The 26,527-nt window shown below is 39.2% G+C and overlaps 3 protein-coding genes and 1 pseudogene across 4 annotated transcripts in view; 2 read left to right on the top strand and 2 right to left on the bottom strand.

Annotated features, from left to right (window-relative positions):
- Window positions 1–383: 383 nt before the first annotated feature.
- Window positions 384–8,883, bottom strand: LOC148361752 (uncharacterized). 2 transcript variants are annotated; one of them, XM_088342515.1, is made up of 5 exons: window positions 8,646–8,883; window positions 8,243–8,507; window positions 8,044–8,168; window positions 7,688–7,739; window positions 384–6,486 (listed from the first exon to the last, which is right to left on the bottom strand). In XM_088342515.1, exons 2-5 carry the CDS (start codon window positions 8,487–8,489, stop codon window positions 5,396–5,398), a joined length of 1,515 nt encoding a protein of 504 aa, XP_088198641.1. In that variant the 5' UTR covers window positions 8,490–8,507; window positions 8,646–8,883; the 3' UTR covers window positions 384–5,395. The 2 variants fall into 2 exon arrangements, with proteins under 2 accessions (XP_088198641.1, XP_088198640.1); XM_088342514.1 differs by having other exon boundaries at window positions 8,243–8,883.
- LOC148361753 (U2 spliceosomal RNA) lies at window positions 3,414–3,533 on the top strand (annotated as a pseudogene).
- Window positions 8,884–12,036: 3,153 nt separating the features above from the next.
- LOC148361754 (uncharacterized) lies at window positions 12,037–22,372 on the top strand. The gene is made up of 5 exons (XM_088342516.1): window positions 12,037–12,439; window positions 15,128–15,315; window positions 17,372–17,420; window positions 17,522–18,771; window positions 20,126–22,372. The coding sequence occupies exons 1-5, from the start codon at window positions 12,190–12,192 to the stop codon at window positions 22,160–22,162; spliced, it is 3,774 nt and encodes a 1,257-aa protein (XP_088198642.1). The 5' UTR covers window positions 12,037–12,189; the 3' UTR covers window positions 22,163–22,372.
- Window positions 22,373–24,420: 2,048 nt separating this feature from the next.
- vwa11 (von Willebrand factor A domain containing 11) overlaps window positions 24,421–26,527 on the bottom strand; it is a 31,146-nt gene continuing 29,039 nt past the window's right edge. The window contains exon 17 of the mRNA XM_088342937.1: window positions 24,421–24,810. Within this exon, the coding sequence (XP_088199063.1) occupies window positions 24,421–24,810 (390 nt within the window). The remainder of the gene's footprint in view (window positions 24,811–26,527) is intronic.

The raw sequence follows: 26,527 nt of genomic DNA on the forward strand, positions 1-26,527 counted from the left end.
TCTTTTTAGTTCATATCGCTCACAGTGGAAATGCACCTAAGATGAAAATTTCAGACCCCTCCATGATTTCTAAGTGGAAGAAATAGCAAAATAGGGTGTTCAAATATTTATTTTCTTCACTGGATATGTTTCCTGTTCTTTCTTTTTAAATCTCGACAGCTCCACTGCGCCACACCTATGCCATCAGATGTTCCGAATCAGAAACCACTAATAGATGGACGTAAATGATGTCCTTTTGAAATACAAATTTATATCACTTTACAGGTTTTGCCACGCTTCAAAGTTGGGGAATCGAAAACATTGTAAATCTGCCTTAAATAGCTTATAGTCTAATCAGTCTTTATCTTACTTTCAGAAGATTCACATTATAAGAAAACGCCCGATAACATTCAACCATTTTAATTTTAATTAAGGCTGAACTTAAAAGTTGAGAATGTTGTACAAAAATACAGATCCATTCCGTATTTGAACAGCTTTATCGCAATCCCAACTGTCTTGTAAAATGAATTATTGGTCGATTAATGAACATTGCTTGTTAAAAATAGATCAGAAGAGCAGCGACGAAAAAGGGAAACATTAAAGATCGTTCTTTCTGTATTCTGTCTTTTTGTGAAAGTTCATTGGAAAATAATAGGTGTTGTTTTGTTGGCAAACTGGAGTTGAATACAGGGTTTGTACACCTCTTTCATGGCCAAGTTTAGGCACTTTTTAATGACTTTCAAAGCTTATTTTCCAATGTTCTCTGTACCATTAAATGAAGAAATCCAAGGCGAATCATGTATTATGCAGATCCACATATATGTCTTTCATTTACATATGAGATCTTGAGACATGATTTTTAGATTTTAAGTAAATAACAAATATATTTATGGATCTAAACAATACGTGCATGAATCTTTTTGTGACAGCTCTTTCCCCATGTAGACGTTGGGTAAAGTAGAGACGGTGATAGGTAGTCTTTTCAGTTGCAGGAAGTTCTTCCCATTACAATTTACCACTGGGAAATTGTACCTTCATTTTTGCATGTAAAGGTCCATGATGTATGTTATCCTTGCAATACTACACGTTTCATAGTGCCCTTCTATGTGTAGCATGCACGTGTCCTCTTGGGCACCACTTATAGTGGGGAAGACCCTTCATAAGACAATGCCATACAAACTAATAGGAGCAGTCGTTAATCGCGAGGGGGAAAAGAACTGCAATGGCAAAGTGAAGCCACCAGAAGTGTTGGTGTAATTTGTAACACTTGTTGAGAAACATGGCAACAATTTTAAGCATTTACAAACACTTCACCTAAAATTTAAGTAGTTTTCAACCCTTGAAAACACAATATTAAACGTCAAGTACTTTTCAACAATGTCAAACACCCCTAAAACCCTGTGAATAGATTTAGTGCTAATATTGATTCTGACAACTAAAGTTGATTTTATTTAGATTTTCTGTTAGTCATCATGTTAAATATACAGTACCTAAGTTTTTCTAAGGTCCCGTGGAAAGCACATTTTTTGTGAGCCTCAAAATTTCGGAACAAAATCATTTTTCCCGTTATTTAGGAGCTAGTATCAGGATTGTCAGAGGCCGCTGACAGTCAATGCAGAAGTTCGGCTCATTTCTAAAAAGTAGAATGAGGCTTTACACCACAAAAAATGGCGACCAGATGGTCTATGAGTCAAATGAGAAGGCTTATCGTGCTAATGAAAACCATGGAACCAAGTATCTGTTTCATGAAGGGGAGGAAAACCCTCCCCCAAAAACAAACAAGAGAGGATGAGTGCCGCCAGGCTGTACTTGCCCGCAGGAAGTGATGCCCCTATGAAAAGTTAAGGTATCTGTGAACCGTGATGATGTATAAAATTATAACTAATTTTGTACTAAATGGCAGGATACGAAAACAGGAACTCAAAGTTCTAGTCTGTTGCCTGGACAAGGCATCAAGCCAGTATGGGATGGAAATCAGCACAGAAAAAACTAAAGTAATGACCAACATTCCCCAAGGTATCACCACATACATCACCATCAACCACAGAGAGCTATAACCTGTCACAAAGTTTAAATATCTTGGAGCTGTCATATCAGAAGAGGGGTCAAAACCAGAAATTATGGCCAGGATAGCTCAAACCACAGCCGCATTTGCCAGACTTAAACCCATCTGGCAGGAAAAGAACATAGTAGTGAAATCAAAGATCAGACTCATGCAAGCGCTGGTAACTTCAATCCATCTCTATGCTTGTGCGACAAAATTGGAAAAAAAAATACAGGCCATGGATAAGTGATGCTACAGGAAAGTAGGCATCAGCTACTTAGCCCATGTGACAAACGAAACGATTCGCAACACCATTAGGGGGACATTGGACCCTACGAAGGCCTGTTGTCAACTATGCACGGATGGAAATTCAGTGGTATGGTCATGTCACAAGATCATCAGGACTGGCCAAGATAATTCTCCAGGGCATAGTCTAGGGAGGAAGAAGAGAAGACCAAAAAAGAACTTGGGCGACAACATTAAGGAATGAACTGGTGACAACTTAGCTACAACCCAAAAAAGGGCAGGAACTGTCAACAGTGGAGAAAGCTGTCCAGAGTTGCGACCTCATTGGTGCCCAGACGACCCATGCAGTTAAGGAATCCGTGAACAGTGAACACATATACACAATAGATATTAGTGACACGCAGTGGGCCTTGCTTCATGAAACATGTATTTTTTTCATGGCAGAGGAAAGAGACAAAGAAAACAGGAGATGAATGACACATGAATAAACAAATTTGATAAGTAGTGTTTTTCAGTATGATATACATTATGCCAATATATTTACCATGTTCTACTTTCTGTAATTGTGACATGATAACAGTCAAGAAAAGCTAATTCTGGTCAAATTTATATCACACGTAAGAAGAGTTAGATCTAGTACTCTGTACTAAGGTTAAGCCACATACATACCAACACTACTTTTATTCATTAAACCAGTGGTCCGCAACATTTTTGTACCACGGACATAATGTCTGACATTCTCCTCACGGCCAGGCCTAATAATAACATTAGTAATATTAACAATGATAAAAATAATACTCCTAAATCCACTGTTCATTCACCAGACGACTGGGGCTCTAGATGAAATAGGAAAAGGAATCCGATTTTATCTGATCCTCCGACTATTCTTATACCATGCTTTACATGGTTGTTTTGGCTAAAACCTTCCCATGATGCTCCATTTCAACGTTGAAGAATGTGGGACCATGAGTAAAGTGCAACGTTGGGCACAATATTTTAAAAAAGTAATTTGTTATAGAAATCACATAATACAAAAGGTAACTGAACTTTTTGGCTGAGAGTAAGTGTCCCGACTCGGTTGGTTCAATAATGATACGCAATCATGGTCTTCTTCGGCCTGGTTTTGCAGTACCTCCAGGAACACTTAGCTTGGCCTTTGCCATGACCTTTGATTTTTGCAATTCGGAGATGGAATAAGAGCTTGCTCTGTCCACTCCACGCATCGGCCCGGTATTGCAGTACCTCCGGGAACGGTGCATTCGCAATGATCGCAGCAAGGCTTTAGGGCTAGGACCTTAGCTTGGCCTTTTGGCTGAGAGTAAGTGTCCCGGCTCCTAGGCTTTGTAGCGTATTATGAACTGACCGATAACGGATAATGGATAATGAATAACGAAGATAGATCAATAACCCTTAAAAACCCCCCTAAAGTAACAAGATACCAAAAAGTCACTGTTTCAGTTACTTTAAAAAGAAGTTGTTGAATGTCAAACAATTTAAAATTTTCTGAGCAAATACAAAACACCGGGTTTACTTGTAGAGAAAGGTGGAATTCCAACTATTTTAAGAAAAACAGCTTTTTCGGCTTGGCTTCCTAAAAAGAGCCGGCTCTCTCAGGTCCCAACCAGCTCAAGTTGTCCTTACAAATTTTTCATAAGTTTATGGACAGAATGATTTAAAATGGGGGAAATTAAGAAACAAAAGGAAAAAAATGGGGAAAAAAAAGAAATAAAAGGAAAATTACAATAACAAAAGGAGAAAAATAGATAAAAGGATACAAATAATAAACGTAACATGTTCATATAAACACATTAACACTGAATACAAGACATTTAAAATCAACATCACAGAATTGCCCCAAAAATACATGTTGACCAATCATAAGAAAAAGAGGCATATCGGAGGGAACCAGCCGCTGATTGGCGGGGAGCAGGCTCCCTGAGTCAGTTGCCGCACCAATGAAACCCCTCAATAGCTTTTTCTTTTGGCGCGTTAGTAAATACTATATTCGTAATCGCCACTTAACTATATGGTAGTCACTAATTTGAATGGTAACATGATCCGAAAAGACGAGACGTAAACAACTCTGGGGAGAGCCGAAAACAGTGCTGCTATACACGGCATCAGATTTGCTATGGCACGCAGCCGTTGGCGTTTTGCAACCAAAGGACCGCTTTTGAACATAGTAACGGTAATGGCGTTGTAACAGCTGAGAACATAATTAGATTACCTTGTTACTGAGAAAATAGTTATTTATAGCGGCATTATTCCCAACACTGGTGAAATGTAATGATTAAATAAAATTGAATGCCATTTCCTATGGCATCTATAATCTTAGTGTTCTAGAGCTTAGGATTCGGCACTCTTACCACCGCGATCCGGTTTCCATTCTTGGTGCATCCAATGCTGAGCAGATATGGTCACCGGTATTTGCCAATTGATTAATCATTGCTCAAATACTGTAAAATCTTGTACATAAAGCAGTGAAACAGAAGGCCTGCATACAGGAATAAAAAGAGTATTTACAAAAATTAAGGCATTTTTTTTCCTTTCTGTTCAGTTACCGTTAGACTACCGCTTTTCTCCCCTGAAAAACTCAGACCAATTTTTTTTTTAATCTACCATTTTTCGAATTGACACAATCTTGACTAGTATTTCAATCTACAGACTACAAGACTTGTTTCCTTATGCGGGGGAAAAAACGCTGCAACAATTGAAATAGATTTCAATTTTTGCTTTCCATGTTTGCTTTCTTTTAATATTCTGGAGACAAAATGTGTTTTCAGGCATAAAAATAGAGTGTGAAACAACATCTACTGCTTTTTAATGTCTAAAGGTTGTAATGTGTGAAAGACATCATAAAGCTCAATGGTCTAAGTATTTCACAGGTCACGGACCCCTTGACAGCCAGGGTTGTCGGGGCACCACTTCCTGTGGTGTGTCCCGGGCAAGTACAACCTGGTGGCACCCATTCCTCTACTCTCCATTCCTTGTAGTATTACAAGAGGTATATAAAATGCGGTTCAAGGAATGCGCAAACAACAATATCGAAAAGGCGGGGTTAAATATTTGGCCACATTTTTCAAATAAGATTTTAACCACAAGTTAAAATCAAACTCTGCCTGTCTATCATCCATCAAGATGAATCCTTTGATGGCGTTTGAGGTTAGATTTCTGCGTGAAGCGTTTGCCGCAGGCCGAGCAGCAGTACGGCCGCTCGCCAGTGTGGACTCTCCGGTGGGCTTTGAGATTGCTTAGCTTGGTGAATCTGCGATAGCACAAAGAGCAGCAGAAAGGTCTCTCACCAGAGTGAGTCTGCAGGTGATCCTTGAGTTTGCTGGGGTGAGTAAAACATTTCCCGCACTGGCCACAGCGAAGGGAGTGCCTGAAACCGGGGTGCCATTCAGCAGGGGGTGATTGATATACATGGTGTGGGTTTTCAGATGGTGTCTGAAATCCGTTGCTCGCCCACCGAGCAGAAGTCACTTTGTTTGTGAGCTGAATTTGCTGGACTGAGCTTGCAGTAGGGGGCATAGATTTAGATGTGGGTTGGATTTTGCTTACGGGAATCAAATGTAAAACCTGAGAGTGAGGTTTAGACGAAGCAGCAGTTCTGAGGGATGATGGTATGTCAGGAGATTTCTTTAAAGGTCTGCTGGCAAGCGTCATCAGACCCAACCGACCATCACAGTCTGCAGCTTTCAAACGCCGTGCCATTGCATTCAGCTTCAGAGTTTCATGGCAATTGAAATTTCTTGCACATGACGATGCATGTCCTAACTTGGTTGATGTTTTTTTGGTCGCATGCTGAACGCCAGCTCCACTGTTCGAAGCTACTAAAACCTCCTGCTTAATGAGAAGGCTTGCTGAGTCAGACTTGGAGGTTAAATGTAGTTTTTTGCTTGCATGAACGTGCCTCCAATCATCTTCTCCAACACAATCTATAAGCTCAATGTTGGATTGCTGGAAAGAATACTTGTTTTTTTCTAGATCACACTCCCAGTCAGGTTCAACTGTGTTAAGACAATGCTTGAGGCCTGACCAGCCAGGGAGTATTTCTGCGGGCAGATTGATTGTTGTGTCTGAGCTTTTCAGGCTTTCAGCCAAGTTAAACGTATTTGATATTTGGAAGTCCTCCTCTGTGTCGTTCTTTAAAAACAGATCACCTTTGCTGGTTTCCTGGGTATTGACTGGATATGGGCAATCTGATCCTTCTCCATCTGATAATAAGAGCACTGGTTTAGAACACTGATTCTCAAATGAGAATATACATACCTCAGAGGTTACTTAAAGGCACTTTAAGGGGTTCTTGAGTTTTAAAAAACTGAATCGGTATCAATGCAAAATGTCATCACCTGGTTCTCATCTAAATAATCTGCGAAAAGAAATCCTTAATTGAGCACGCTTGTCTGATATTTATGCTCATATATTATGTTTTTGTTTTGTTTTGAGTAAAACTAAAAAGGTATTTTAAGTATAATATTCATTACTTTACAAGCGAATGAAGGTGAAATACAGTGGAAAAAAATATATATACAGTGACATGAAAAATGGATATATTAAGACATTTGAGAGTTGCATTTAGATGTGTAGACAAAATGTAAGACTTTTCAATGCCTAAATTTGCAGTTATTAAATGTAAAATATATTTTAACAATTTCAAGACCTATGGGAACGCTGAAACAAGACTATTCAATCTTCCTTAACACGACATATTCACAACGAAGTAAATACATTGCTGGGTGTGATAAAGTAACATTAAAAATCTATTAAAACAGGGAGAAATTCCTCTTTTTCCTTGCCCTTTGTCATTTAATTGCCACTTTCAAACGACAGGTAGGTTTATATGCAGAGAATAGTCTGATGGAATTTAGAACAAGTAATTTACAGGACTAGTCATAAACATTTACCCCATAATCGTGTTCTCTGAGAATTATTATTATTATTATTATTATTATTATGTAGGAAGACTGTTTCTCCACATTTAATTTAGGACAAAAATAATATCTCAAGCTATTCTTGTTTAGTTTTGTGTTTGCAAGTTGTGCTTATATTTTGCTTGCCAGAAGCATAGACTTGTATTATATATGGAATTTATAGATACAACTGTGGTACATATAATAAAATTTCCCGGATAAATTAAGTCATTCATCTGAGGATATTTAGCAAGTCACAGAGAATAAGTGTGCACCATCTGTGTTACAAGTACACAGTTCTTTGTGGCAGGAAATTAAGAAATGGAGCATGTACAGCAACGTGCACAAGGAGTCTAACTCGAAGAACGGGTAAACAAAAACGAGTAAACCAATAAAGAAAAAAATTATCTTGCATTGTTTTGAGGATAATGATCTTTTTTAATTCCTGAAAAATCATCTAGCGTCATTTCACCCACCCATACCCCTGAAGAATGTCAATACTTACTGACTTCTTCCTTTAAAATGACAGCAGGCATCAGCGCCTTGTGTTCAACTTTCTGAAAAGAAAAAGATCTCTATTTTTTCGGCTAGTTTTGATTAGCATCACTGTTTTAGACAGAAAAGCAGTGAAGAAAAGTGGAATAATAAACAGGGTGCTCCAAAAGTACAATATAAGGCTTCAATTTTAGTTAGCGAAATGTGGCAAAAAATGGCTTAAAAAGAAAAAAAACGTCCAATGCTGACGGTGTAACACCTTTGTGAAAATCGCCCAAACTGAAACTGAAAAAAGCAAGCGTGCTATTAAGTGATTGGAACACCCTGCCTACTGTTCCCTCTCAGGATACTGTATTCAATTATCACATGCGTGTCTTCCTCTGGGTGGAGATCAGCTGGGGGTTCTTCTGCATTGGATTCCCTTTCACTGATTTGGCTCCCTACTTGTCCACCATCAGCTTCTTCCTTCCCACTACAGAACATCAAAATATCTGAAAATAGAAGTATTTGATAATTGAACCTATTTATAATGCATATATTGATGTGCTTGGTTGGTGTCTCTCACCACTAGGCAGTTCTTCAAGACTTTCTTCTGAGTTGTCACCAACGTGATCGCTGATTGCTATGTGAGGAAGCGTGTCGTCTATTTTCCCTTCCATCACACTATGATGCTCGTTTAATTTCATCTCAGCGTATTCCAACTTTGACTTCAGAAGCTGCATCTCCTGATTCCTGAGTTTTATCTGATCCAAAAAGCATTCTTCAACTATCTGTGTGACCTTAGACATTGCTGCTTTCACTAGAGTCTCCATCACATCGAAAAGCTGCGCCTGGAAGATAACGAGGGTGTCCAAGTCTGACATGACGGCAACTCGATGTACGTCAGGGATTAAAACCTATTAGTTCCGATGTGAGTTTGAACTAGCAAGTAACATCAAGGTATGATCATTTGTATTGGATTCGTTTACCGAGTTAATTCCGCTTGCTCTTAGCGATGGAGCAGTGCAGACTTGATCGCTTTTCCTTAGCCATCTAGGGCTAATTACGGCTTTTGTTTGAAAAAAACTAATTGCAGAATTCGTACCAATATTCTTGCCATATTGGCACACGCTTATAATAATATTCCTAGGAGGGAAAAAATAAATTAAATGAAAGTACCGAGGATAACATTTGTACTCCGTTCTGTTTGGTGACCTGTTTGTATTGTTTGGCAGGTGACGCACTACGGTGGCCGCTAAGCCACTGTTAGGGCCAACGCGTTTGTAAATTACATTATTTTGCCCCATGTGCCTAACTGTCAACTTATACGATTTCCTTCAATTTATATACGATTTTTAAATATAATTTCAGATTGTGTACGCTATATAACAATATATATGCTGGAAAATAAGGTAAAACACACTGCTACGTTTAATAAGCAAAACTGAATTTACTGCGAGTGGGGAAAGAACTATAAAATATGCTGAAGTAATTATTTGTGTTGTATATTTGTCGAAAAAAATAAATTTGTTTAAATAAATAATCATTGGTGTTATTCTACATAGTATATATTGCTCTGAGTGAATAGATACAGCATTGTGTTTGTGATGTTTGATATTGCTTATTGAGAGTCATTGCAGTAATTAATAAGGGGAGTATTGGCTGAGGTTGACAGGTTTGTCAAGTCAAGTCATTTTTATTTGTATAGCCCTTAATCACAAAGCGTCTCAAAGGGCTTCACAGGTTATTACACAGACTATTTTTTCAGACTATTATTACACCATCCCCTGATCTGGAACCTACATGAGGGCAAGGAAAAACTCAATAACCTCAACATGAGGAAAATGAAGAAACCTAGAGAAGGGACCGCACATGTGGCATCCCCCTCTCAGACCGCACATCTGGCATCCCCCTTTCAGGATTACCAGACAGCAAAGGATGTTGCAATCACAAATAATACAGAGATATTGTCCAAGAAAAGTAAAGGGTTATTTATATGCTATAGAATAGAAGTGTGTTTTAAGCTTAGATTTAAACATTTCCACTGAGGTTGCAGAACGGATCTCAGGGGGAAGAGCATTCAACAGCACCGGTGCCCGGATGGAGAACGTTCTCGAACCAGCGGAACACTTTTTGGTTTGGAATTATCATTGATAAAAATGGAGTGAGATTATACGTGGCCTTTCAGGATGAACTTGAAATAAAATACCTAAAAGGGAAAATACGTTTTAAATACTGTATTGTGCTAGGATGAATAGATTAATATCTAAAAGGTAATACTTGTATAGATTAATACACTTTATTTTGTTTTTTAATGAATTTGATTTCATATTGAGTAATTGTTATTTTTATATTCTATGTATTTCTAATGTATGGTTGTTGCAGTATTATTTTATTCGTTTATTTTTTTTCTAACTAGTGTGCCAGGGCACACCAGCTTGCCGTGAGACATTGTCCAGTGTGCCGCAGGAAATACCCATTTTTATCTTTGCATCCGTCATGCCATTGTTCAGTATCTTTGCTTTCTTACAGTGTTCAAGTTAAGTAGCCGTAGCAATCACCTATATATGTAGGTGGCAGCAGATTTCTATTCTTTTTTTTTTCTATACGAATTATCTGCTCATCGGGTACTGCAGGAACATATAATTAAAACCTGTTTTTGTTTGATGAGGCTGTTTGAGGTTGCACTGCAAAGAATAATAAAATATATAAAATAACTTTTTTTTTTGTTATTTATCAGTTTTGGTCATTTCAACTATATTTTGTATTATGAAAAAAAGGAGGTTAACAGTTGTCAATGTCAAGTCAAGTCATGTTTATTTGTACAGCCCTTAATCACAAAGTGTCTCAAAGGGCTGCACAGATTATTGCAAACCACGGACTATTATTACACCATCCACTGATCTAAAACCTACAAGGAAAAACTCAAAAACCTCAAAATGAGGAAAATGAAAAAACCTTGAGAAGGGACCGCACATGAGATATTCCCCTTTCCGGGGTGATCAGGCTCCAACAGATCTTGCAATAACAAACAATACACAGGTATTGTCAATGTGAAATATTGGTTATTCATAAACTATTGCATATAAATTTCTTTTAAGCCTAGATTTAAACAGTTCCACTGAGGTTGCAGATTGAATCTCAGGGGGCAGAGTATTACTCAGCCCGAATGAAGAAAGCTCTCGAACCTACGGATCTCTTCTTGGCTCTTGGGATCACTAGTAGACCAGCATTTTCAGAGCGAAGGCTCCAGGCCGGAACATAGGGGGAAATTAAATCTGAAAGATATGCGGGAGCAAGTCCATGCATGATTTTGTATACTACCAACAGAACCTTGAAATCACATCTTTAGTTAACAGGAAGCCAATGCAGGTTAGCTATAATCAAGGCAACGCGATCAAACTTTCTTGTCTTAGTTAAAAGCCTCACTGCAGCATTTTGTACCAGCTGCAGGCTCTTGATTTCGGACTTTAGGAGACCGTAGAATAGTACATTACAGTAATCGAAACGCGAGGTAACAAATGCATGAATTATAATCTCTGCATCAGACCAGGACAGCATAGGATTTTAGCAATGTTGCGAAGATGAAAAACAACAGTTCTTATAATATTCTTAACGTGTGTTTGGAAGGACAGATTGGGGTCAAATGTGACACCTAAATTTTTGACTGAGTCACTCTTGGTGATATTACATTTGTCAATATTCAGAGCAGTTTTTGAGAACAAGTCACAAAATTTAGATGGACCGATATCAACAATTCTGTCTTTTCAGGGTTGAGGCGCAAGAAGTTAAGTGACATCCATCTTTTTATTTTAGTGAGACGGGCCTCTAAATTTCCACTGTTTAGTGTGGCAGATTCCTCCAACTAAAGATATAGTTGAGTGTCATCTATGGAAACTGATATCATACTTGTAAATTATGCAGAACGCCACAGAAAAAAAACTACAAGGTTCAGATGTAATTTCACCACATTTAACACAATGGATCTGAGAGGTAGGATCTGAACCCTTAGAGGAAGAATATCCGCGTTCACTTGGTCGATATGTTTTGCTAACTTCAAGTATTATTATTATTTTTTTCTCCCGAAACAAAGAAAAATATAAAAATAAATTTAAAAAAACAAAATAAAATAACATTGAAAAAGTTGTTTAAAATCTAGAATAATCCAAAATCAAGGCAAAGTGATGAACCAGAATGAATAACATTTCAATTAATACTATCAACTAATGTAAATTCATAATCAAAGTTTTGAAGAACACAAAACAAATATTAAACAGGTTCCGTGAATTAATTTTAAAACATTTTTGACGAAATATGAGTGAAAGACGACATTTGGACGCGCATGCGTGTTCACATAACCGGAAGTGACAGTTTGCGGATGTACCCCCCCAATTTCCCACACAAACAAAGCGGCTATGGTAGCATAAACCATTTCAACTAGATCCGTCATGCCGCACTCAAAATAAGCTTGTAAATGCCGTTGCGGAGATTTCATACGAAACTAAGATTTAAAAAAAAAACCCACCTAAAACCATGTCAACCGGCGAATTCCAAACCAAGTACCTCTCCTTTATGGAGAAGGAAGTGAAGACTACTATCGCCGAAACTACCCAACTTTTTGAAACTATGGTTTACGAATTGAAGGCCGAATTGGCAAAGGTCAAAATGGAGAACGAAACCCTGAAAATAACATGCGGACAACTGAAGGATGCAACCGCCCTGGCCATCAGCGAGTACCACCAAAGTGTCCGTTCCAAGTTGCGTGATAAAGCAGTTCAATGTGGTGAGTTTTGATGCATTTTAGCCTCTATGCTTCCATGTATCCTTCCGTGTGGGAAATCGTGTATTTGTTAGCACGCTCACTAGTTTTCCAATAACTCTCTGCCTTGTAGATGCAACCCTGATCGGAAACATTTTACGACTAAAGAAATTCTAGTAATGGGCACGTTATGAAAAACAGGAACTAGTTACAGTTACTGGTTGATTCATTTCAACTGTAGCTCAGTTACACCCAGATTGCCGGCACCAAAAAGTAGCGCATCACTCCAAAAGTAACTATCTATTCATCCATCCATTATCTGCACCGCTTATCCTCAGTAGGGTTGCAGGGGTGCAGCTATCTTCGGGCAGTGGGCAGGGGACACCCTAAACTGGTTGCCAGCCAATTGCAGGGCACACAGGGACAGACAACTCATTCATTCCCAGGGACAATTTGGACCGGCCAATTAACCTGACAAGCATGTTTTTGGAATGTGCGAGGAGACCAGAGTGCCGGAGGAAACCCACGCAAGCATGGGGAGAACATGCAAACTCCATTCAGGGGGTTTGATCTCACAACCTCAGAACTATGCTGCACACGCACTAACCACTGTGCCACCGTTCTCCCGCAAAAGTAACTATTGAGTTACAAATCACCGTAAATGCTCACATAGAAGCCCACACTCTTTAAAATTCTTTAAAATATCCACCTATAAATTAAATTAAACGTGTACACCAACCTGTGGAAGCAATAAACCCTTCATGTTTTTGCACGCGTGCAATCTTGGGATTTTGCAAACAACATTTTGCCAGTACACTCCATATCCTTTTTGTCTTTGGGCTTCAAACCACTTGAAGATCTTCTCCATTTCTGGTTGATATCCTAGACAAAAAATGTTTTACTAATAAATTGACTTTCACTGTTACCGTATTTTTGTGCTTATGTTTGCCCTAATTATCTGCTGTGGTTTGTTGTCATTTTCGAGTAAGCCACGCCCACCCTACTCATGCGCTGCAAACTATTCGCTCCTGGTGACACACAACCCAATATGCGCTTATACGGGCATCGCCTTTAGAAAATATTCACCATTTTGAAGTCAAAAATGGTTACCTATGTGAATTGTACAGACCTGAAAAGAAAATGTTTCAAGCTGGGGAGAGGGTATCTTGAGATGCCCCAGAGTGAATTGAAATCATTGTCATACCTGTCAACCTGTACTTTTTTGCCGTACAAAGTACGTTTATTATGCATTTTAAGACTTGTACGGAAAAACGCAAATTTGTCAATTATGGGTACCATCCGGTAAACACCGACTATCACGAAACTGCTAATCAATCAAGTCTAACGAGTTCGCCGCTGTAGCCTCTATCTCGGTCTCGTTTGTTTCGTTGCAAACGAAGCGAGCAGTTTGATGCTACTGTGCGCATGCGTCGGCGGCCTGGGGATTTCCCATCATGCATCATTCTGAAAAAAAAAATGGTGTAAGATTATTTTGTAAGGGAAAATATGATTAGTTTGTACAGGCATGGAGCCGTGGAGCTTGACAGGTATGCATTGTAGTTTGCACAGACAGGAGTACTGTTTTTATTCATGTGTTACGCGCTGATTTGAGTTTGTTTTTGTTGTACATTTGGCTCACTGTAGATGCTAGTTAATAGGGTTAGGACAATGTCCCTTTGAGGTTAAATTCAGCTCCCGTACTTCGGCTTCAGAAGGCGCCACCATGACAGTAATTATTTGTAACTTGTAGGGAAATTTCAACATGCTCGCATTGGCGATCGAAGTTTGGATATGACAATATTAGTGATGCAGATTTAACATTGTCAAGTCTTGTTTATTTATATAGCATTTAATTACAAAAATTACAATCGGCTGCATAGACCACCATTACAACATTGCCTGATCTGAAACCTTCATGAGGCAGCGGAAAACTCATCCTTCAGAATGAGGAAAATATAAAAACTTTGAGAAGGGGTTGCACATGAGGTAATCCCCCTTCCAGGATGACCAGGCTACAATGGATGTTGCAAGGGCATCAACAGACGATACACAGACGTCATCAAAATGAAATATAGATAATAACAGAATGTCCAGATGACAGATACCTGCCCCCAAATCTTGACTGATGCAGCAGTCTATAGCGCACATCAGGTACAAGTGCTGGTACGATGGTTTGAAACGCATGCACCTCTCAACAACCAGGCTCATCCTTCTATGAGGTCAACAACACTCATAAGTTGGAGAATATAAGTGTTTCCATAGTGCAGTGGTTAGCATTTTTGCCCAACACGCTAAAGGTACCTGTTTCGGAAAAGCAGGTGGAAACACATGTTGGCCTGGAGAGGGTTGGGTGCCACCAGGCTGTACTTTCCCTAAACACACCAGGTTAAAGGATCCAACCAACCTAAGCCTGGATGTATAATTTTTACATCATTAACTCAATTTATTGGGAAACACAGTAACTCCATGTAGTAACAACAGTTGAGTTACTAAATGTTATAAATAACGCATTATAGTACTCACTTTCGAGAGAGGTAATTGTGTTCCAGGAATATATTACTTTGTAACGTTTCAGTCCCAATACTGTCAGTGTCCCTTCATGGAACGGATTAACCACAAAAATCGAGCCAATACTGTATTGTATTTGACGGTGTATGCTCAACTCCTCATATAGTAAATGCATTTCACATTTTTTATTTGTTTTCCCTCCAGACCTTCTTCCTGGGTATCCTTTGCAGGAAGTCCAACCAGTGGAACAAAGCAATTATGAACAAACAAAACAATGTGGAAAACAAGACTCCTTTTACATCCCGCTCATGGACCATGACTATGAAGCAACAAATGCAATGCAGCATGTTGGATTCTACTGCAGTTTATCAGGATTGCTTTCAAATTACACGGTGGGTGTGTCTGTTAACAAAATGCAAAAAAAGAACATTAGAGCAACCCCCATATTCAGGATGATGCAACCAAAAGAAACTCCAAGATTGCACCAGTGTGACCAACAATTATTCTTGGGGACAGATTAAGTAAAAGCGTAACTTTAATTTGGCAATGAGCATGCAACATGGTTCAGGGTTCGTACAGGTTTTTTAAATCCTTGAATTTTAATGTTCTGTTTTCAAGGTTTTTAAATGGCATGACTTTAGGTTAAGTCCTTGTAAATGCTTGAAATGATTGCCATTTTTTTAGAACAAATCTGCTTAAAAACGGCACCAACACTGCTCACTGCCGGCTTCGCTTTGGCATTGCAATTCGATCCTGATTGACTACTGCTGACTTAGGGGAAAGGTTTGTCTGAATAATATTTAGATAGATAGGGCGGTGCGGTGGTTAGCGCGTGTGCGGCACAGTTCTGGGGCCATGGGTTCAAATCCAGCTACCAACCTTCCTGTGCGGAGTTTTCATGTTCTCCCCGTGTTTGCGTGGGTTTCCTCCGGGCACTCCGGTTTCCTCCCACCTTCCAAAAACATGCATGTCAGGTTGATTGGCCGGTCCAAATTGTCCCGAGGTGTGAATGAATGAGCAAATTGTCTGTCCCTCTGTGTCCTGCGACTGGCTGGCAACCAGTTCAGGGTGTCCCCTGCCCACTGCGCGAAGATGGCTGGGATGGGCTCCAGCACCCCCGCGACCCTACTGAGGATAAGCAGTACAGATAATGGATGGATGGATAGATAGATACTTTATTCATCCCCGTAGGGAAATTCACAATTTACACACATCTTGTTCAGATCCACAAATATAATCACGATATACTCAATTTCGAAAAATAATGTATTGATAAAGCACACGCAAGATTAACAATTGCATATCTTAATCACAGATATATTTGTGAATTTTCAAAATACATGATTCATACCAGATTTATTATTTTAATGTTACTGAATACATTGGAAAAAATACATTTGACTGTCCTCAAAAGTGCTCAAATTTGGCCATGAATTAGTTGTATGACCCTGATGGTTGCAGAAATCAGATTAAGGAAAAAACACATTTGTATTGATACTCCTTTTATTTTATAAACTGAAAAATTACTTGTAACCCTGTGTGTGCATATACATTTCAAAACACATATTTCAGAATGGAAGTGATTAATGGCCAGGCCACATGAACTATTTGTAATTTTGGGGGTCTCGCATTAATAGGTTGGCGTGGCAACGGAACATACCATGCCTGTACATTGGTGATATTAACACATTAAATTTAACTACGAGTTCTCTTCGATGCCCACCAAAAGGTTTATATTTGATTCAAACGTGAAGTTCACATTTTTAATACTTGGGATAAAAAGTTATGTTTTGGGATCATGTCTACTATCTTAAAAAACGTGACCACTATTGTAAAACCCATAACTATATCTCAACAGCATGCCAGCTGGTTAAACCTTTTAAAATGAAAGGTAGACAAGTATGCAAAAGTTTCTGCACCATCTAGTCACTTTTTTAGTTATGTACAGAATATCCCACCTTTCCCAAACACATCTTAGTAGAGCAGTCATAGAATGATATATTGGATCATTCCCTTAAGCAAAACAATCCATAATCATCTGTGTTTGGCTTGGAAACCTCTAATTAAGTGAATGATTATTTAATTTTTTTGACTTTGCAAGTCAATTTAACAATGTGTGCCCCATTTTTTAAATTTAGCGTAGTTGCTCTTGCAATCTTAGCAAAAATCTGATGCTCTTGATGTGCCACTAGCAATCAATGTGTAACCTATAACATATATTGCATCTTATTTTACACAGGTTAAAAAAAGATTACCTATGAAAGTGTGCTCTGCCTTTTCAAAAATTATTGAACCTCTTAAAAGATGAGAGCATGAATAAAATATTTATCCCATATAAATTAGAGACAACAGCACTTGAAAGGAAGCCTTCCATACTCATTATCTCCCTTGCAGTTTGTTGTTTTGATTTGTATTTCTTACTATGTTTCTTTTCCCTCTATTTTAAAGGAACATGATCACAATACAGTCTGCAAGAATGCATTGCGTGCAGAAGCAAGTAAGAACATTGCCTGAAAAAAAGTTGGACAAATTTCTTTTAACAAATTCTAAATGTGGCCTTAACTTGTATTATTATTATTTACCCATTACCTTTCTTAGATTCACCACCAACTGTTTCCTGTGGAAATAAAACCGAAGGCAAAGTGATTGTCTACAAATGTTTGGAAGAAGCAGACAGAAAGAAACATGAGAGCCATCTACTGTCCACATGTCAGCACGGTTTGCAGGATCATAATTTGCACGAGGCACAGAAAAGGTTAATAGAGCCAGTAGATGATCAAAAGTCAGTTGATAAAACAAATAATATAAGGATAGTTGAAGCCAGTGATGGAAAAACATTAGCCACATTGGTTACCCAAAGAGGTTCTTGTCCAGCAACCTTTCAAGAGCAGTTGAAAATATCAGAACTTGGAATCGAGCGACCTTCATCCAAACTAATACCGGAAGAGGAAAATGTTTATGTCATCTTGCAACACAATAGGGGTCCTCCAATTCCAGAGAAGTGGACTGTTGACCCAACATTGCTGCACCCACAACTACAAGGAGCGAAAATTGAGGGTGGCCTGATACAAAATGAGAGTGAAGGGTCTTCAACCAAAAGTGTGAACTTCTTGAAAACCAACCAACGTTTGTTACCTGCAAACGCTGCTGATTGTCAAATGAATATTTCACCTTCCATTTGTGAGGTGGTTGCGCCTTTGTGTTCAACAACAGAAATCTCTTCCGGTCAAACATGGGAAGCTATATCCATTAATCCATTATCAATTCAAAACGGAACAAGTAGGGCTTCTGAAGACAGAGGGGGCCAGAGCCCTACACCTCTGATTGGTTCCGTATTTTCTTTGTTAGAAATGGGTTTGGGTTCGGCCTTCCAACCTCCTTGTGTAAAAACTGAAGAACGATCTAGTCATGCTCTGAGCTGTGACATTCCATTGGAGCCAGAAGTCGGTTCATCAGCAGTCTCTGTTTTATCATCCAGCGTTAATTCTAATTTAAAAGTTGTTTCTGTTGCTGAAGGAGTTAATGTCGTCATGATATCAGAGAATGCATCAGAAAACACCCTTTTGATTGGTGAGCAACCCTCTGTACAAACTGATGTGGCGGAACCGGTCTTTGTTAGGTCAGAAAGGCCTGATTTTTCAACTGAAATTGACCAAACACAAAAGACTTGTGCGCTGGAAGAAAGAATGATCAATGCACAGGAGGATTGTGGCACAAGAAATGGCCTTTCTACCCATTCACATCTAATCTGTTTTGCAAACAACAAATCGGACCCTCATTTACAGTTAACCAAAACGCAGTTCCTTGCACAGTTGGCAGTGTCACCTGTAATCCAAGATGCCCAAGAGGTAATGTATAGTGAACATAGCATCTCATTTAATAATGGCTTTACAGATCATTATATAAATGCAAATTCAATTTTAAAGGTACATTTTCGCAATACTCAGACATACTGAAAAGATTGGCTTTCCCTCGTAAAAAAAACGCTGCGACTGATAATTGTTTTATTGTTTCATTCTTATTTCAATTACTGTTTTGACAATTTGATGAATTTTATCGCCCATTCTCGCCTGTGCCCTTTAAGACATAAACATACTGAATAGGGAAATAACTTTGAGAAATTAATGAATGCTCTTTTGTTATTTGTGTATTTTTTATTTCCTGGTCCAAGCAAATGTGCTAAAAGGTTTGTCCTTTGTTTTAAAATTGCAGACTCTGCCCTTGTAATTGTCTCTGCAATATGTTTTTTTAGGCTGACTTTGCAACCTCACTTGTCACTATTAGGAATGCAATCATTTTGGGGGGCATTTAGCTGTGTCAACAGCAAGTTGGCCAGGTCCATGTCTCTCCTTAAGTACTTGGAAGCTCTGTTTAGCTTTATCATATGTAATAACAAAACAGATTTTGAGGCGGATATATATCTATATTATGTCATTCCATTCATCATCCACAAAGTGGCGCTATGTCATTTTGCATTATGTTTCAATTGCCAGTTTAGGGCAGGAGAATGGCCCACAATGACACCCACTTTTGGCGCTTTTTCAGTACATAGTTCCCTAGTTCTGGATGTTTGGAGGGGAATCTTTCCACAGTACCGACATTAGATGGGCAATTCATTAGGATCTACTTATATACATTTTTCAACCCACTTAAGGGCATCTCAAGGTTGCATGTACTTACAAAACTTATATTATATTTTGGTTAAAAATTGGATAGTCTTAATCCCAGTTATGTATTAAAAAAGTATTTCTGCCACATACCACTGACTTTTGTGGTATATTATGGCTTTGTGCACCAGAGCAATGTAATAACTAACAGAGTGGGGAAACTCACTATGTAAGAATAGTGCAACACATGTAATCTGTAGGACATGGTATTATGCATAAGATTAATTTGTTGTATGCTTTTTTTAAGTCCAAATCGGTTCTGTTTTTCTCTTATCTAAAACCTGCACAAATTAGATAGATAGATAGATAGATACTTTGTTCATCCCCGAAGGGAAATTCACATTTCCAGCTGCATCCCTGAGCTGAGAACAAACAATCGAGAACAATCGAAAATAACACGGGAGCTGCTGGAGTGGCTGCCATTCGTGACGGCGCCGGAAGAAACGATTCAATTTGAATCATGTACAAACAAACAAACAAAATATTTATGTTTCAATAAGTGGAAAATGGAATTGTCATTATTTGTATGTTGCAGGCATTACCGTTCAGGTCTGAAGATGCCTCAAGTGTGTGTGAAGGGATTGGTACCGATGGTTGCCTAGAGTCACAGACAACATCCCTTTTTGGCCATCTCCAGCCCTATCTCAAATTGCACTCTGATGATAACGGAACAAATGCAACTCTGCAAGCACCGACAGAAAAACAGGATACAATTGAAAGCCCCAACGACACTTCATCAAGGGACAGTAATACTACTAAACCGGAGATTGTATTTATTTGTACAAAGGATGCCAGTTCTTTGTGTCCCATCGAACTAAGGGAAGCCAATTTATCCCAAGTACATCTCAGGAAGCCACAGATTACGAATAATCTTTCAAATGAAAACAGAACTACATGGGATCATGCTTTTATCAGCTCCCCAAACTCCGTTCTTAGGAAGTCTAGCCAAGTACTAAGAAAATCTAAAGGCAACGGTTTAAACATTCCACCATTGCCACACACTGAAACAACCAATACTAATTTGAACACTGTAAAACATCCATTGCAATACAACGGTCTAAAAATGGAAGAAATAGTTGAAAATAATCCAATAACCTGTGAAAAAATCCTTAAAGTGGAAGATTGTCCAAGTAAAACAGATGCCTATCCAAACCTATTACAACCAATTACTAGTAGAACTGATATTCCTGAAATTTTAGAAGAATATAATCAGAGCTCAAATTTATCTGAAGCCAAACCTTGTTTTACACCAACACCCACTGCTATGATGACTAAAAAACGTAGACCAATTAAACAGGAGGATAGCCCCAATGAATTAAATCCCATCACCGTGTGTCTAAGATCCCGTACGAGAAATGATACCACCCCGCCCCCAAAGACTAAGTTGCCGCATCGGACATGCCGAAGTTTTGTCTCTGCTGGTAAAATAACTAGTGTTAATACCCGATCAAATCGATCAGCCCAAAATAATCCTCGATCACAGGCTGCCAGTCAGAAGCAGCACAGTCGATCTCAAAATGTTCCTAGCACTAAAAAGTCTTATTCTCAATCTCTCAAAAGTTGCCCAATTTCCAAGGAAGCATCTACCTTTAAACAAGTCAAAAGAAAATATGATTCTACTTTAGAGAAAATTGTGCCCACTAGAACTAGAACACGCTCCATTAGTGCACAAGAAAGTCCCAAAAAATCAGTTTTAAATCAAATTGGGACTGTTATACCTAACAATGGAGCCAAAGCGTCAAAGGCTAAGACTGTCGACACCAAATTAAAAAAGAGAACTAAAATAGTAACAGCCAGTGATGAATGCACTTCCCAATTTAAGAGGACTTCTAAAGCTCGAGTTAGAGAAACCAGATCATCACTTTTCCAGAGAGGAGCAAGCAGCCTACCTTCTGAGGGTTATTCCTCTCACCTGTTTCACGTCCAAACCTCGGCAGCGATTGTAGCCGCACTGAAGCCTTTAACCCGCGAGCTTGTCAAGAACCAGTGCGGGGAATGCGGCCGAGTTCTCAGTAGCGGCGCGGCCCTGGAAAGTCACGTCAGCCTCCATTCGGGTTACCGACCGTTTTCCTGCGTGCTTTGCGGTAAAAGTTTCCCGGACTCAAAAGGTCTGAAGCGACACGCCAGAGTGCACGGCGACGATCGGATCCATGTCTGCCAGCAGTGCGGGAAGGGTTTCGTCTACGGTTTCGGGCTCACCAAACACGTGCAGATGGTCCACGGCAAGATCAAACCATTCGCCTGCCAGATATGCAACAAGGCGTTCTTCACAAAGCGAGATCTGGAGGCCCACATACGACTCCATACAGGGGAGAAACCGTTCCGGTGTCATCTTTGCGAAAGAAGGTTCGTAAGGAGTCTCGACCTAAAAATTCATCTGAGGTGGCACAACGGGGAGAAAAGACACAGTTGCCCGTTTTGCGGCAAAAGTTTTTTGGACTACAATAACTTAAAAAGGCATAAGTACATTCATACTGGAGAGAAACCACATTCTTGCCCATATTGCCCCAAACACTTTACACAGTCTGGACACTTAAAAAAGCATCTCAGAACTATACACAAAGTCAAATGAGATGGAACCTCACATTTATTTTTTTAAAAATTCTGTTGTGTAAATTTCCTGTAAATGAATAATTATTTAACCGCATGCCTTTGTTCTTTTGTTTAAATCCACTATATCTAAAATATACTTATGTTTTAACATCTAGTTATTTGTAGGCATTAAAGCTTACACTTTCACATTGTATAATGCTGAGTAAAAAGTCGTGATGACATGTTTTTACACCAATGTTTTGTTCCTAATGACTGAATGAATGTATTTGTGTTGTGACTGTTTAAAAAAGTGCTAAATCCAAGAAAGGAATTCATTCGACATACAAAATGCTGGTGCTTATTATTTAAATGTATATTTAATGCAAATTTTATTTGTGTGATAAAGGTGGCAAAAGGCAGAATGCCCAATTGTGTGCTTTACAACAGTGTTTCTCAACCTTTTTTAAGCAAAGGCACACTTCTTTTTTTTTCATTTTCTTTTTTAAATTCAGTTCATGTATACTTGCTCATTATTCAAATTATTTCCTTTAAAGAATGAAGATTTATTATCTCTGGGAGTGGGATAATATACAATGTCCCTCTAAAGCACATGTTTCTCACCAGATGTTGAATGATGTTCCTTCTGATGGACTGCCAGGTTCCCGACATCCGTATTCAAGGAAAAGCAGATCAATATCGAAAATTAGAAGTACTTTGTTTGGTTCGATCACATTAATTTGTTATAGATACTGTCTTGCCATTTTTAGCACGATAATGCTGTTAGTAAGTTGTGAGAGACAAGTCACGTTTTTGTATAGCACTTAATCAAAAAAATGTCTCAAATGACTGCACAGACATGCATTGTAATTTTCAAATTGTATCAATAGTGTTTACACTTTATTTGCACTGCTGACGTTATTTTCAAATTATTGTGCAATGGAAGGTATCAGTTGTCCTTTTAACAGTCACTGTTAAAGGGACAGCGTGTGCTATTTTACCAGTAGGCGTTGCTCTACTCTGTATTACACCATAAAAGGTTTGGTAAAACCACAAGAAAGAATACCACCTGTAGAGATTCAAAGTGATCAAAAGTCACCATGTTTCCTCTTATTTTTGCCCAGCCTTTTTGAGGTTTTTTTTAGTACCCGTAGCAGCAGGATGGCCGACAATTATGTCAGTTCCCTCTCGGTGAGGCTCGTGTTATGTCAAATAAATGTAAATTTTATCATTTAAACTAACATTGGTTTTTCTTTAATGAATGAAGAGGGGTTTTTTTTACCTCTAGGAGGCACTCAATAATACACAGTTTCACTTTCAAGTTTGCATAGTAAAGGGGTGGCAAACACATGCGGCTCTTGGCCAATAAGATTGCGGCTCTTTGCCTCATCATATCTTCTACATACTGTGGCTCTTTGCCTTGTTTCATGTTTAGTTTTTTTTTTTTTCGTTTGTGTGAGTGTATTGAGGGTGGACATTTTCCTTGAAATCGACACAAGAACAATACTTGTTGTATTGTAAGGAGAGGATTGTATTTTGGGAAATAATATGTTTTTATTTGTGTGTGTTTGTCATAGCAGGTCAGTGCGTGGTGTGGCTCTTTGACTCTCACAGTTAAACATTTTGGCTCTTTGTGTCAAACTGGTTCGCGACCCCTGGCATAGTAGTTCTTTTATTTAAAAAAAAAAACAATTTAGTTCGTAAAACCTTTACTGTGTTAATCATATTTAGAATTATTCCTCAAAAACGGTTCAACTATTCACTCATTACGACATTTCAAACCACCCTGTATTTGGATAGGATTGAGACCAAAATTCCAAGTATTGGCCACCCCTAGTATTCACAGGTCTGCACACGTCTCATTAACGTTGAGGACCAATCCATCCGTCCATCCATTATCTGCACTGTTTATCCTCAGTAGGGTCGCGGGTGTGCTGGAGCCCATTCCAGCTATATTCGGTCAGTGGGCAGGGGACACCCTGAACTGGTTGCCAGCCAGTCGCAGGGCACAGAGGGACAGACAATTTGGTCACTCATTCACACCTAGGAACAATTTACCTGACATGCATGTTTTTGGAGTGTGGGAGGAAACCCACGCAAGCACAGGAAGAACACACAAACTCCACACAGGAAGGTCCGCTCTCATGACCTCGGAACTGTACCGCGCACGCACTAACCACTGTTCTGACGTGCTGCCCCTGTTGAGGACTTAATCATCACTAATTGTTCATATTGAGCACCCTTTCCTCCCCATAAATCATGACATAGTAACACGGAGAGGAATTTCAGAACATTTTTTCTTTAAAGATTGATGTTTTTTACAGCCAAAGCAGATATCAAGAGGCACAACCAAACTGTCATCAGCTTGCTTATCACAGCATGACCAGCGGATCGGACCACCTCGTGATAGCACTTGCCAACGTTGCCAACTTTGTCGATAGCTGCAATCTCAACAACCCGTGAGCAACAGTCGGCGTTGTAGTTTGCCTGAACAGTGGGTGCACTTAGCGAGGTGTGAGTTAGATTCCCGTTCCCCTGGCGGAGGGCAATGCTGTTTATTCCGGTGCCGTTTCCATCAGTCAGGTTAGCAGACAGCTCCCATTTGAACGTTGAACATAGCGAACTGTCACTCGGACAGTCTGTATCAAATACCGTGATCATTTTGCACACAGGTTGGACAAAATCTGTAATCTGAAGACAGAAGGGAAAAAGAAAAGTATTACTTTGTCATGTTAATAATACTGTCACAAAAGTCTTGTAACAGTGACGCGCAGTCATGGCGGTGGACTCTGCTGGCCTAAAATATATCTGGAGTAGAGTTAAGATTGGGCTTATAAAATTCCAGCTTGACCCAGGTTCGCAGGTAATAAAGTCTGAACGAACCTGACCAAGTAACTTGATTTGAGGGACCCAGCCCGGAGCAAACACAAATTTTCCTATATTATTTGTGAGGGTTCGGAAGAGGACGGGTAAGTCTGGCCAATTTGGCATTGGGAAACGCACCGGTTTCGCAAAATATGATTGGCTAGGAGGTGGTAACTGAAGTATCACAACAAAAAGGTGAATAAAACTACAGTATTTCAGTGTCCACTGCTTCCGTCGAACTGACGTTTTCAGCCCTAAATTGAAAAAAAAAAAACATATGCCAGAATACGGCAGGACAGGCTGGACTTTTGCGCATAAGATTCAATTGTGAAAGAGAAGAACTATGATGGAACTGAAACACACAGATAATCTGTACGTAATTAAAATGTTCTTGATGAAAGAAAGGAAGATAAATTGTGTGCACTGATAAAAATGTGACTACACAGACGCTTCCCCGCTTAACGACCATTCGACTCAAGAAAAACGGTGGATGCGAACATTTTTTGGGGATGTCGAAAAATATCCGGACGTTGCTGTAAATTAGATTTTATATTGTGTGAACCTTTTTCAGAGTACGGGACATTACTGTAATGCTTCTCTCCGTCGCTACCGGTGAGTGGTGGCGCTGTGAGATGTCACCCGCAACCACCCGAAGAAGAAATCTGCTTCCTCTTCCTAGTTTGTGTGTAAACATTCTGTACTGTATGTCCAGCGCGCAAAGACATTTTTATTTTTTAATATCTTGTGCATCCATTCAAAATGATTGGTGTAAAGTGTAAAAAAGAGGCGAGACGTTTCTTTTGAAATTAAAGTAGAATATGGAAGCTTGATGCTGTTGAGAAAATGGTTGTATCTCTTTATTCCGGCCACTTTTTACCACGGAGGAGGAAGACCCCTGACTCTTGAAGCTCATCTTCCAAAAGTAAGTTAAACTCAACTTTATTTATCTTTATAGAGCATATTATTTTATGAAATGTTTAATTTCTAGTACAAAACAATACAGGATACTTATACAAGCCTTAAACATACTTATACAAACCTTAAACATAAAAAATATAGCACTGGACTTCCGGTGGCGCAATGAGGTAGACGGCAGCAAGGAAAGTAGCTCTGACAAAAATCACTAAAGAGTAATGTAATACTTGGAGAAAGACAGAAAAGGTATAAATTGTGACTCATATTAAAGACAAATTATTCAACAAAACATGGTCAAGAAGGGGAAACTTGACGAGGAAAAGGGCGCTAAGGAGAAAAAGATCGAGGGAGCAGAAGGAATGGCATCGGTCGACGAGGGACGTGACTCGGCCATCCTCCACGAAATCCGTAAATTACGGCAAGAACACACTGAAGCAGCAAGGGATAGCAAGATTGCGATGACAAGACTGGAAAAGAGCATCGAAGAACTTCTGGAGCGCACTGTGTTGCTGGAGCGGAGGGTGGAAAGCATGGAGGAGCTACATGCTAACACGGAAGAGCGGACGTCAAAACTAGAGCAATTAACAGTCTCCTTGCTCCAACAAACCACCAAACTAGCAACAAAGTG

This window comes from Urocampus carinirostris, chromosome 8 (genome assembly GCF_059441175.1).
Source record: "Urocampus carinirostris isolate Australia breed hairy pipefish chromosome 8, RoL_Ucar_1.0, whole genome shotgun sequence".
Classification (NCBI taxonomy): Eukaryota; Metazoa; Chordata; class Actinopteri; order Syngnathiformes; family Syngnathidae; genus Urocampus; species Urocampus carinirostris.